Source organism: Dromaius novaehollandiae, chromosome 5 (genome assembly GCF_036370855.1).
Source record: "Dromaius novaehollandiae isolate bDroNov1 chromosome 5, bDroNov1.hap1, whole genome shotgun sequence".
Taxonomy (NCBI): domain Eukaryota; kingdom Metazoa; phylum Chordata; class Aves; order Casuariiformes; family Dromaiidae; genus Dromaius; species Dromaius novaehollandiae.
The window spans coordinates 60,995,406-61,008,907 of NC_088102.1; the positions used below are offsets into that span (position 1 = coordinate 60,995,406).

General features: G+C 37.0%; 1 protein-coding gene across 17 annotated transcripts in view; it reads left to right on the plus strand.

Moving 5' to 3' along the window:
• The first annotated feature begins 740 nt into the window (after window positions 1–740).
• IRAG1 (inositol 1,4,5-triphosphate receptor associated 1) overlaps window positions 741–13,502 on the plus strand; it is a 79,486-nt gene continuing 66,724 nt past the window's right edge. For 5 of the 17 annotated variants that reach the window (XM_064513002.1, XM_064513008.1, XM_064513005.1 and 2 more), the window contains exons 1-2: window positions 743–1,269; window positions 11,222–11,344. Coding sequence is in view for 5 of the 17 variants with exons in the window: in XM_064513000.1 (XP_064369070.1) it covers window positions 1,124–1,193 (70 nt within the window). In the remaining 12 variants the exon portion in view is untranslated. Of the gene's footprint in view, window positions 1,270–11,221; window positions 11,345–13,502 lie in introns of all 17 variants that reach the window. The other 12 variants (XM_064512997.1, XM_064512999.1, XM_064513001.1 and 9 more) reach the window with 6 other exon arrangements.

Here is a 13,502-nt window from a genome sequence, read left to right on the forward strand (position 1 = left end):
GGCGCCTAGTCTCTTTCTGTGTTACAAGGTCTGAGGTATTGCAGTCAGCTCACCTTCACCCATTTCTCCCAAAAGCGTCCTCATGTTTCCATCTGTCGATCCTGCGTAGGGCACACTTTCCAAGTCAAATCATCAAATTCTTATTTTCTTTTGTATGGTATGTTACTGCCTTGATGCTTTTATTAATTTCCTCTTGATAATGGCTAGTGATTTAGTAGCATCATATTAGGTCACTTTAAGAGAATAGAGAAAACAGACCTTTCAGACTCACTACCTAATTATTTTATATACATTCTTGTATAATTTTTCGACATTTTTCACCCACAGCTCTCTGTCCACACTTGAAATGCAAAAGGTTTTTTGGACAGGGTTTGGCTTACATATATTTAATAATTTTACAGCAGCTAGCATAAGCGGAACTCGCTCCTAATTAGGATCTGTGGATGTTGCTGTAATAATAATAATAATAAAAAAGCTATAATTGAGGAGGATTATGTCCATTTCAGAGCTGAGAGCTGTGAAGCATATCGTTTTTCTGCAGGTACCTGAATTTACTGTAGTAAATGTTTTTTTCTTTTCATGCCCCATTTGTAGCTACATTCTCTCATGGGGTTCAAGTAATTTCTGTGGATTTGAATAGAAATTATTCATACTCTGCAAATGGAGAGTAGAGCCCATGCCTGGATTGAAGCCAGTGTTCTTTAAAAGTTCACATGCCTTGTATTGGCTATCTAATTTAGACTGCCTCAGACCAAACAAAGGGGAAAAACTGGAAAAATAATAGCAGATGTTTCAGTAAAAAAATTTGAAGGGTTAACATAACATGATGTAAACTCTTTCATCTTTTCTTCCTACTTGCCCATTTTAATCAGAAATGAGTAGCTAGAGCCTTATATGCAGTGAACTTGAAGAATGCTAATGGCATGCCTGCACCGGGTTGTACTCGGAGTACTTATGCCAGAATAGGAAAGTCTTTTATTCTGTAATTCTCTGAGGCAAGAAAGAGGCTTTCTGAAGAGTTACTTTAAATTTAAATTCACATTCTAATGTTAGCCTGTTGGATCTCTGAGTTAAAAATTGCTTCAGCTTTAGTTACTAGAGCCAGATGTAACATTGACCTTAAATGGTAAAAGCTCCCAAGAGTGAAAGAGAGGCTGGCCTGAGGGCAAAAAGAGGAATAACTGAAGTTTTAGGTAAGTAATCTCTATAACCAAGAATAAGCTCTTTTTCAGCCGTGAAACAGAACGGAACCATGTTTCTTCCTTAAAGGTACAGTACCTTGTTGTTATGATACCAAGTAGCTGTTTTTTTCTACACCCCCCTCAACCCCAGTCAAATTCTACCCCTTAATCAAATTTTGGCTGCTTAAAAAATGGGTGTAGTTAAGGAAACCTAGTTGTTCTTACATACTGTTTGGGAATATGCAAGAATGAAAGAAAAAGCTGTGTTAATTTTACTGAGGCTTGATTAATAAAGGTACGTAGTCAGTAATTGAAAGCAGCCTTGATTCACAGAGATTGTGTTGTGCTAACCATTGGAGGATATTAGTTAGCAGCACTAAATGTTGTAGGGAAACAGATATTTAAAAGTATATGGGTTTTTTTTCTTTTTTTTTTTTTTTTTTTTTTTTTTGCTTTTTAATTGTATGACTTTCCTCCCACATGCATGCTTTTAATAGTGTATACACCGAAGTTGTTCGTTTTGATGGATTACCTACTTGTCTCTGGAACCTATCTTTTAAAAAGACATTTCCGGAGTCATTTCTTTATATAGTATGTGTTTGGTTTTAATGCTAGTAGAGGTAAATTAATACTGTGAAGTTGTATTTAATTTGAATGCTGTACAGGGGGGTGGGGGGGAACCCTTCAAATACTAAAGCTTGTTTGCTTTAATATGGGAAAATTACACTATTGAAAACTTCTGATATTGCAGTCTTTGGTTTTATCTGTGCTCTTTGTTTTTTACTCTATTGAATTATATCTTATTTTCTTGGCAAATTAAACCACCTTTGGTCTAATATGTATGTTAAGCTTTTTTTTTGACAGCAGTATGTAAACAACATATATAAGAATGAGGTCAATTCAAGGAAATGTTAGTTGGAGTTGAAGACTCAGTTCTCTGTTAGTAACTCATGTTGGTAACAACTCATGTTAGTGAGCTGATTTTCAAATTGTATATAGTATGGTTCCACCTGGTGAAAAATTCTCTGCAGTCAGCAGAGAATCTCCCTCTTCATGGAGTGATTAGAAACTAAAATGAATTTATGCTGTGCAGAAATTGGGAGGATTTAGAGTTTTGAATGTAGTGTTCCTGCAAGTGCAAACAGTTACTGAATTTAACACTGGCAGATGTTGCATATACTTAAGTGAAAGTTCACTTTAAGAGAATGTGGTGAATGTTTCTTACTTGCTGCAATGTTCAGATCCAGTTGCAAAAAATCAATAATTAATTTTCCTTTTTTTTTTTTTTCCCCCTCAGAATGGTCATTAGTGAACAATTTATTTACTTCTAGGGTAATCTCCTAGCTACTCTTCATATTCTAAATCAACAGTTATTCCAAACTTGGGCTTTATAACCTAACAATACAACCCATAAAAATGTAAGTTTATTAGAACTAACAGTGGAAATTAGAAAACAGACTGAGGTATTAAATGCTCTATAATAGAGAGTCCTAATGCCTTAAATATTCTTATGTTTTCCAGCCTCCAAAGGCCCTTATTCTGATCTGTTGGTCATGTATGCATTCCTTAATTTGTGACGTTACATGTACTGTTTAACTTATGCAAGGATACACAATTTTAGTCTGCATTTAGAAGGGGATTGAGTTTTAGTAAGTTAAGTTATTTTTAAGTTTGTATATGGACTGGAATAATTAGTCTGTGTCTAGCCCCTCCAAATCTAAACTAAGTGTATATTTTTAATATATGTGTTATAACATTTCAGCAATTATTCTTCTCGCTCCATATGATTATTTATTTTCTTTGTAACTTAGAGTATATTATGTAATGCCTATATCTAAATTTATCTTCAGTAAAGATATCATGATAATATGCGTAATTTAATACAAAAAGTATAGGTTGCTCATGTATACAAAGTGACAATTGTGGTTTAAACCAGTGCTATGATAAAGTATCCAGCATTATCAACGTATTTAACTTACATTAAAGCTAACTGCTTTGTATCCTTTTGTGTTAAGCTTCAAATTGGCTGTGGACATGAAACATATACGCCTCCTTACGTATGTTTTTATATGTTTGAGTCAGTTTTAATGGTGGTATATATCCTAACTAGAGTCCTATGAATCCAGGCCCCAAGCAGTGGAAATGAAGAATTATCAAGCAGTCAGATTCGTTGATCCAAAGGAGTGTGGGAGAAGCTGGTGCCAAACATTGGAACCACCTGCTTTCTATCAGCTTTTAATGGTAGCTACTTGGCAAATCAGTCTGAAAAGCTCGGTAAGATAGGGTAGTTATGGGGGCTAAGGTATAGGGAGTTGGTATGGAAAAGAGACAGACACAAAACCTTATTTTAGGGAACACATGTACTTTATGTGCTATGGAGTTCATCTGTCCACTGCTCTTAGAGAAGCACATAGCTTCAGGCAAAAGAAGCACCACTCTTGCCACTTCAGGATTTGTGGGCCATTGAAGATCTGAGGGATTTGGGGACAGAAAGAGAATTCTTCTCTGTCCTGGCTTGCAGTCTTCCTCTAAACTCAACAGAAGAAATCCCTTGTGATGTGTTCTCCACTTGTATTTCCTTTGAAAAGTGTGTCAAAGAGATGTTTGGATCTCAGTATCACAGATCGAAAGGGAATCTGCGAGTGAATAATGGATCTTTGTAAGCTTATAAACTAGTGACTTTAGAAAGGATTTATTGCTTATGCGCATGTATAGTGGTGTGTTGAGGAGAGCTAAGAGACTGACAGTTGTGACAGTGCTTTGAAATAATAATGGAATTTTTCTCACAGGAAAGTGGGTCCTAAGAAGTCTGAAAAGGAGAGAGGTATTTGAGATTTAAAATGCGACGACGAGTAGGTTTACAGTTGGTTGGAGAGCTTGGGCTCAAAGAACACCCCCAGAGTTAATCCAGACCAAATGATGAATGTAACCTGCGTCCTTCGTAGGAAGACGATAGGCATTTTTAAAAATCATATATTAAAATAAGATTATTAATTTTACAATTGGAAAATCACTTGAGAAATTCCATTTTAGAAAGGAATTACCAAATATATTAAATACTTGAAAAATGCAATAAAAAAGCAAACAACTTGTAAGCGAAATAAAGAATGCTGTACCATCTGCTCGAGCATTTAGCTATCCTTAAAATACACAAAATCCACAGTCATTGGGCATCACAAGGTACCAAGGACCTGCTAATACTGTAGTTATGATTTGCCTAAGGGTTTGGACAAAGCAAGGTTCATAGAAAAAGGTTTTTTTTTGCTTTTTGTTTTTTCTTTATATGATCATGTTTTTTGTGCATTTATTTGTTTTATACCAACAGGTATTGTCCCAGGAGCAGAGGATGGGGGGGGGGGGGGGGGGGGGGGAATGGACAAACTTGGCTGAAGTGTTTGTATGCCTGGAAGTTTGCCTTTTTCCCCAGCTGCTGCTAGAGCACAGTCTGTGTTGTGTCAGTATGGGAAGTTGTGCTCCAGAATCACTGCATGCTCCCCTAATTTATGTGCTGATATGCTTTGTCTTGGTGACTGGCAGGACAGAACCACTGTCCTATGGCTCTGCAGTGGGGTCAGCTGGGCTAGTTCCTGCGATTTCTGAAGAGGAAAAAAAAGGAGCTGAAAAGTCGATAGACCAAGTGTTGGGGAAAAAAACCTTAAAAATTTAAGAGTCATGCAGTTGTTCTCACCAGTTGTGAAGTTTTGCATCCTAGAAATGGACATGTGGTAGAAATTCTGTGCTGCTGGATGAAGTAGGAAAATGGCTTTGGGCTAGGGGCTTGCCTTCAGAGTAAAATGATTACTGTTTATATAATTCTGCAGAATGTTTTGTAATGCTGAAGTTATACATGGGGAATTTGGCTCTGAGCCTTTGCTATTGAAATCATTAGCGAAGTTTCCATTAACTTCAGCGGTGCCAGATCAAGCTCTTAATGAACACCATAAAGGTAAAGACTAGGACAGTTAGCAGGAAATAGGAGTCTGAAATATGTTGGCTACAAGCAAACAGGTCTTTTTTCACCCGTCTTATTTTGTACCCAAAGGAATGCACCAACCAATAGTAGGATCTGTAGAATGACATCTGTTTCTGAAATTTTGGAAATGACAAATCCGCTAGTTCATTTGAAGTGTTCCTCTGGTCTCTTTGAAATGTACAAAGCCTCTTTAGGTAGTGCATGTAGTAGAATGTAATAAAGCAAGATATATAGATTAACGCTTCCTGTTTAAAACTTCCAGAGTTATGCTGAACTGTGCCCTAACTGCTGAACATAGAAATTAAAAATAAAATGTCTAACTGTAAGTCAAAGGAAAGCTTGCGGAGGGAAGGGGAAACATGTTTTACAGTGTATAAAAAATATGCACATATACTTGACAACTTCAGCCACTGCATTTCCGTTATTTTTCTCTTCAAATGGTGAATGAATATAGCTGACCTCTGGGCGCATGAAAATATTGCAATCTGATTAGCAGTGCAGTTGCTGTGAAGGGTGGCGCTTGCTCCAGGAGGAGGTGCAAAATGAAGCTGATGCGCTGCACTGTGTCTCAGACCGGAAAATGTCTTTTTTTTAAACCTTGTGAGCAAATCTATTGCTTGTAGCTCCCTGTGCGAGTATAGTTGTGCCTATCATCTTGACTTCCTTGAGGGCTGTTGCAGTTAATAAAGTTGCTATTCTATTCTTTGATAGGTATAATTATCAGGATTGCTCTAAATGCTGTTTTTAGTAAGTGCAATAGTCAGTAGAGCAAACTGCGAACACCAAGCAGATATATCAGAATCCCCAAGTATCTAAAATACTTAAAGCAGGATTGGGAGACTTGAACTGCTCTGTGTTTATCCTCTGAATTAAGTGAAAATAACTGTGAAGGACAGGGAGAAAGACCTTGTGGGATACAGTCTAAAAACCCAATATTCAGTATCCTAAAAACTCACTATTAGCCTTGTGCTGAGCTTCTGGGACCCGTTTGCAATACCTCTCGAGTAAAACACAGCGTTAAAAATTTCCCTTCCGAAAGCCATAAATTGTATGCTGATGGAATAGATTCTCTAGAATATTAATAACCTTGTACTCTTATGAGAAGGTCTTGATATTTCCTGTTGGATTCATTTTTTTAAGTCTCTGACATTTCCTGTTTAACAGATTTTAAATGTTTTTTGTTGGTAAAATGGCAAGCATCAACCATCCCACTCTATACAAAGCTGACATATATGACGTATATAACAGACATATAACTATAACGGGGAGGTGAATAATACCTAAAGAGTCTTTGGGAAATCTGTACTGTTGCTGCTTGGTATTTCCATGTCTTGGAAGGTGTTCAGAAATTGCATTAAAGTGTTTTTACTGACCATTTGTAGAAATGATATCAAATTTAAGGACCCAAAAGAGAAACAGCATACCAGAGAAAGGTAATTTTTTTTATTATGAAATTGATGAATGATACTTCCTTAAACTGCACAGAGGGTCAAATTCTCAGTTCATGCATCAGATCGTTACTGTGTCTGGAGCACGCGGAGCTTTGCCGGCATGCACAAACTAAGGATCCATCTCAGGGGATTTTGATCCCTCCTGAGCATCTTTTTCCACAAAATATCAAGACAGTTTCCCCTTTTCTTTTGCTTAACTGGTAAGGATCAGGGTTGATGAAATGGTCTTCACTTTTTAAACTGTCAGAGCAGGACCTTGTGAATTTCTAACATGTTTTTATACCAAATGGGCGCAAATCAACACACAGTTTTTCATCTAACCTTATTTTCAGGTAGCAGTTAATGATATGCTTTTTCAGAACAAAATCTATTAAACTTTCAATATGCCTAAAAGTTATCTGCCTGCTTGTATGATTCAGAGGTTAAAATATTTCATGAAGTAGAAAGATTTTTTTCCTTCCTTTTGAAGATAGATACTGTACAATAATCTTGTATACTTATCTTTTTGAGCATCTGCTTAGAAAATAAAACAACATGCCACTTTGACATCCAAGACAGTGCTATAAAAAGTCTGTTGCTATGTTTAAATGCCTACACTCCGTCGCTATAGCAATAAAAGTCTCAAAAATGAAGTACAGATTGCCACAGTTCATTACAAGCCCTTTCTGGGACACGGAGACTGTTGGACTGAGGAGCTGACAAAGATGCTCAGTGTAATAGAGGACAGAACTGCCACATGGTTCCAGGTGTCTTGTGTTGTCATGTGTAAGCAAACGTGGCCTAACTGTAAATCCCAAAGTGGCTGCGTCAAAAGGGATCCCTACTTGATGCAACTGCCTTTTCATGGCAGAAGAGACGTTGCTGAAAATGTTGGTCTTTCTCTAAATTCCTCCTGTCCTGTGTTATAAAGTGTGAAAGTAAGCATCCAGAGTGCTTCAGGTTGTATAGGTTTCCTCTCTGTAATGCTGCAGTAGTCAGTCTGAAATGCCTTTCTGCTTGAAGCAGCTATGGGGACCTTGCTGTGAGAATGGGATAAGGAATGAAAGAGTAGTTACTGGAAGACAGCAGTTCCTTAGCATCTCTGGGGCTTGAGGACTTGAATATTTAGTTGCTGCTTGAAGAGAGCAGAAAATTCTTCTTCCTTCATACCAATATAGAAAATTAAGGAAGGTGTATTTTATTAGCAACTCTATGTGCAATATGAGGCTGAATTGTTACTTCAGGCATTTCTGCACCTTCTTGTTCTCACTTCTACTGAGGTACAAGCTGGAAGGAAAAAAAGACTTGGAAGAATTGAGGCCTGTTTGAAAGCAGTGTAACTGTTATGTTCTTTTTATTCCGAATTGCTTGAAGAACCTTCAAAGTTCAAAAGGGTTTGGCTCAAATTGTATTAATGGTGTTTGTGCAATTCAGTTTGAATATGATGCCTGCAATGCACAGCAGTCATGTAATAATATTCAGGGGTTTTCTTGAATGTTTGCTTTGAAGTCCCGTTGAAAGCTTTGGTACCAAGAATGTACCAGTGATGAAATATATTTTAATTTTTTTTCAGTTTTCAAATAGTGATTACTGTTGTTCTCGTTCAAGGGCTGTTATGCTGATAAATCTCTGGATGAAGTGGTTCTTGGAGACAGTACTGTCCTCTGTAGTTTGGGAGTGCACCTAAATCCTATAACGCTTCTAAGTACATCTTGGCTACTTTATTTCTGTAAAAAGAATCTGAATAGCTACTACGGAGTATATGATATATAGACTTCCTCAAAATAGAGTTGTAACCCTACATAAATAGTAAGCACCTTTCTCTTATTTGCTATTTCAGCATACTTTAATAATAATTTGCATCCTCAAACGTTTTTTCTATAATTGTGAGCACATTGGGAGTTTAATATTGGTATTTCCATTTTGTTTTTAAGCAGTGAGAAATCTGACATGTTGTAGTTTTGCAGCAGCAAAAACTTGCATGAGCATGGAAGCAACATTGTCTTTCTCAGCCTCTGCATGGATTCTTTGTTTACTTTTCCTTCTCAACTGTTCTACATGGGGAACTGGGCAGTTGTCTTCCAAATAGGATTATTCTTTTTAACAAAAGGGTCAGGGAAAAAGAGTGGGTTTTTTGTTTTGTTTGTTTTTTGTTTGTTTGGTTGGTTTTTGAACAGATCTCATAGATGTTAAATCTATAAATATTTATTGATACTTGTCTATTCATTAAAATTTTCTTAGAATTCTAGTGATACTCCTCTGTGTCTAGTTTTGGAGATGCTTTTGTGGTTACACATACCATGCCTGTAAAATTAGCACATGTCTGTTTCATTTACACTAATACAGTTTTACAGTAGACAATATGTGCCTATACAGATAAGCTAAATATGGGGAAAGAATAGGAGGAGATGTGTGAAACTTGTAAACTATGGCTTTTATGCTTCATGAAACCCTAAATGTCAAACACTTGAAATACAGAAACGTGGTTTTCAATAGAACTGTGTCCTATATCCCTAGCATCCCCACCATCATTGTTACAATAACCTCAGTTCCTTCCTTATTCCAGAGCCATTTCATACAGTTTCTCTGTTACGGATGCTCTGCCCTTGAACTTGCAGCTACCACGGAAATGCAGACCCCATGACAGAGGTCATTCTGTGGGTCAGCTTTGGTTGAAACTGGTCAACAACTTCAAACCGTATTGCAGGGCTGGGAGGAAAAAAGGTAGGGTTGAACAGACAACATGGCTACATAAGCTTCTTCCCAAGGAAATGGGGAAAAAAATAAATTGAAAAACCCTATGGCTATTGGCAAAGGAGACTCTGTTTCACATTATGTACTAACTAGCTACTAGCTTTCTTTGAGTGTTAGCAATGCATTTATTGTTTCCAAAATCTATTTTGGGCCTTGTTTTCCTTGGAATAAAGCTTGTGCTGTTATGCTGGTTGTCAGCCAACTGTCCTTCCCCCTTCCCTGCCTTCCTTCCATTCCCTCATACTAGCCTTTGAACTCCTTATCTAATTTGTCAAGTTTGGCCAGAGAGTGAGGATCTCGGATGTATTAAGTTCCTACAAATTCTGTAAAAACCATTGGCTTCGTAAAAGAAGAGAGACAGCTTAGTGCTGCTAAGGGGAAGAGGCTTTACTGTGAGCCGAAATCATTGGTTCTGTTTCATCTGCCAGCTGGCAACCTGGCATGTGTGAAGCTCAAAACCAGGCACTGCAAGTACTGTCTCTTTTCCTTCCAGACATGCAGGAAACTAGGAGACAACTGGTTTTATTCTAGTGAGGGAGATAAGATACAAAATTCTTAAAATAAAACACTCAAAAAAACGGTTTCATTAGCTCAACTATTCTCAAAACATCTTGTTTCCTAATGTAGAGAGACACAGGTTACAAGCTGTCCGTTCGTGCACTGATAACTTTATTTTCGGAAAACTTGCAAATGTGCTTGATACAGATCGTGAAAGCTACATGCTGGCAACTCTCCAGTCATTTCATACTATGCTTTAATAGCTGGTGGCTGTCCATTTGCCTTGTCATCTTCCCAAAGCCAGGCAGAGCACAGTTAGATTGTAGAAGAGACCCTTATCTGTTTTGCAGATTTTCCCATCAAAGCTGCAGCGTCCAAAGGGAAAAGTTCTTAGCTCTCTGCAGTCATTAGGAACAGGCTGTAGACTCTACTCAGTCTGGTCATCATGTGTGTCAGGCAGGCTCATGGGAACATTGTTACGGGACAGGTTCTTCCCATGGTGAATAAATGTCAGCCAGATGGGTAGAGGCCGCTATTCTGATTAGACTTTCCTTGTATAACATGTTTTGAAGCTCAGCCAGGGAGAATAAAGTAATATCCAGAAAGAACAGCTCTCTTTTGCTTTCTGACCATTTCAAAAAGGCAGCTGAGGATCGAGAATCCCTTCTCTGAAAATATCCTTGCATCTGAAATGTTTTTCCATTAATGATGTCCCCTTATATTTGTGCATATACAAGGTCAGTATGCAAACTCTGAGGCTAGAGAAACTTCCAGTGTTTCACATCAGCAGTAAGAACTGGGAACTGGCAAGAGCAGACACTGCTTACTTGCACCTGCTTCCTCAGGCTTCCCTTTTAATTGTCTGTGATAGGGTTAGGAGTCTTTTCTTTTATAATATGCAGCAGAATACTGGATGACTTCTCCGGAAATGACCCAGAGCATGCAAATATTGTTTTGGTGGATCAGATCATGTGTACTTCTTTTTACTTTCCCACCCCTGCTTTATTGGGTTTTAAATGGTGATTGGGAAAACCAGCAACAGTAAACAGATGCTCACAAAAGGGAGATGTGGGTCCTGTTAAAGAACAACTCCCCCTCTGGCTTCCTTCACTTCACATTATGAATTTCTAGAGGCCCTTTTTGTCGAAGTTAACTTCAGTAAAAAATGGCAGAATAAGATGTCACTTGTTTTTGAGTAAACAGACTTCATATTTCATTTCTTTTAGTGAGTGATTAGGCATTCTGTGATTATTTGAAAGAACTTCATGTGTGGTAACATCCCATTTCCATTGTTTGCTTGATTATCTGTTTAGGAAGAGTTGTTTGGTTTTGTTTTTAAAAAATTTTGTCTAGAAAACAGTAATTTCTTTTTCTTTTTAAAACAGGGGGGGGTCCTGCCTACAGCATTCCAGCCATCATCCTGTTGCACTCTCATTATCCTTTCTTCACCTATACTGCAGAGCACTATGCTGACCATGACACTTCCAAACCCTAAAATCCACTAATAGGTAATGGAAATATCTATCTTTCTAACTGCATTTTAAATTGTACTTCTATTATTTGAAACAGTTGGATTAACTTCTCATTTGGGATCTCACCCAATGAAGTTAATAGGAGTCTTGTATATAGGTCAGCTATTTGATATTCTGACATTTTATTCTTTAAATACACATTTCGCAGTCATTTCTGGTTGGTTAACATATATGGTAACCATTCACTACTTTACGAGTGACTTCATAAACCAAATCTGAGTTGTTTATAATAAAGAAAGCATAAAAGTTACAGATTAAAAGATATGGAATGCTAAGAAAGCATTTATCTAATGCCAATTTCTGTGTTCATGAACTCTTTTATTGTAGTCAACAGTGAATAGCTTATTGTCTTTGGAAGAAGTTAATCCTTTGCGGTCCAGATCAGAAACTGAAGTTAATGAACGAGACAGAAATCATCATTGGGTGGCCTGACTGATAAACAAAAGTCGCGTTTTGTCCATAGCTATTCAAACTTGGTTCCCCCTAAGTTTAGGTCTCCTCATAAATGGATATCTGGGAATGGAAGTTGCTCACTCGCTGAAAAATCCAATGTTTTGGGCATTTGACTAAAGTGAGACTTTGTCTGATTTTTTGCAATTCTGAACTGATATCAGTAGATAACATGAGGACGTTTAGTGTAGTACTTTTAGTAATTAGGACCTACTCTGAAGCAGTATTACATGATAGCAACAACCGATAGAGCCCAGCTGAAGAAGTGAGATATGATGGTGAGTTTCACTTTAACTGCTTGCAGACTGATCAGTTCTTTATAATGATAAATCTTAGCAATATTAGCAAACATTTATTTTAAAAGCTGAGGAATTATGTTGCTAGTATTTTTGAATGCTCTGAGGTTCTTAAATAGGTCTTTTAAAACAAAAAAAAACCTTCCCAAAACAGTTGCAGCATACTGTGAAAGATATACAGTGAAAGGTACAGTGAAGATATACAGCGAAGAAAAGAATCAAATCAATTAAACAATTTAGAACTGAACTATTCTAGTGTTTTCTGCTACATTCATGCTATGAAGTAGTGATGCAAGTTGGTGAAATGTCAAAGCTCTGCTCAGTTATAAATATTAATTCAGTAATGTACCAAACCAATCTAAAGCATCCTCACTGTGTTTTCAGTATGCAGACCTCCCTATGCTAACCCATTATGTTAAGGGCTGCAGCTGAGTAGCTTCATGGAAGTCAAGCCTTTGCAGAATAAGTTGACTTAGAAATGGTGCCTGATCTTAGCTTGGTATATAGTTGCAAGAATAGGAATGAAGACAAGAGTATTAACCTGAACTAAATGAAATGCCATGCACCCTGCTGCAAAAATGAGAATGTAGTTTCTAATATTAAAAGCAGTAATAGTGTGTAAATGGTTACTCTGTCACTGAATATTCAGTGTTTTATTAAGGTTATTAGTTGTAGTTTAAAACAAGCAATGTGATTGCAACGTGCTTTTTGCTTCAGCCTGGTTCAAAAGCATGCTTAGCATGCATTCAGAACACACTTTCAAGTGGATTATTGAAAAATGTGGTACCCTTCACTCACATTGACAAATGAACCGTTGTGGAAAGAATTGTAGCTCCCCAGTTTGTTATCCTCCAACTTCTTTGCTGTCTTTCCGGAAATAATTTCTCTGAGTTAACTGCATAACGAGAAGGAAAAATTGTATAGCTGGCTCTGATTTTAAATATTTACCTTAACAAAAACACAAAAATGGTATGTTCAGTTAGTAATTTTATCCTCTTCAGTCTGCAAAAATATACTTTTTTGTTTAAGAGGGTTAAAACTAGAAAACACTTGGAGGGAGCGCTTAGAAAATCAATTAGTGGGTTGCCATTAAATGCCATGGAAATTAAAATAAACATTGTTCTAACAAAGAAACATTAACAACAATAACAAAGTTTGTGTTGGAAAAATCTCTCCATGGCTTAGAAACATATTTAACACAATTTGGCATCATCCTTCTTATGCAGATAAAACAGTGCAATTGGTATCAATTACCAAATTAATTCTTCAGGTTAAAAGGCATTTTTACATAGATATAGGCATTGTACATCTTGTTGGTTAAACTAGCTTGGCAAATGTTGTTTGCTTATAGTAAATTGCTACATATTATAAGAAAAAATATATCATGG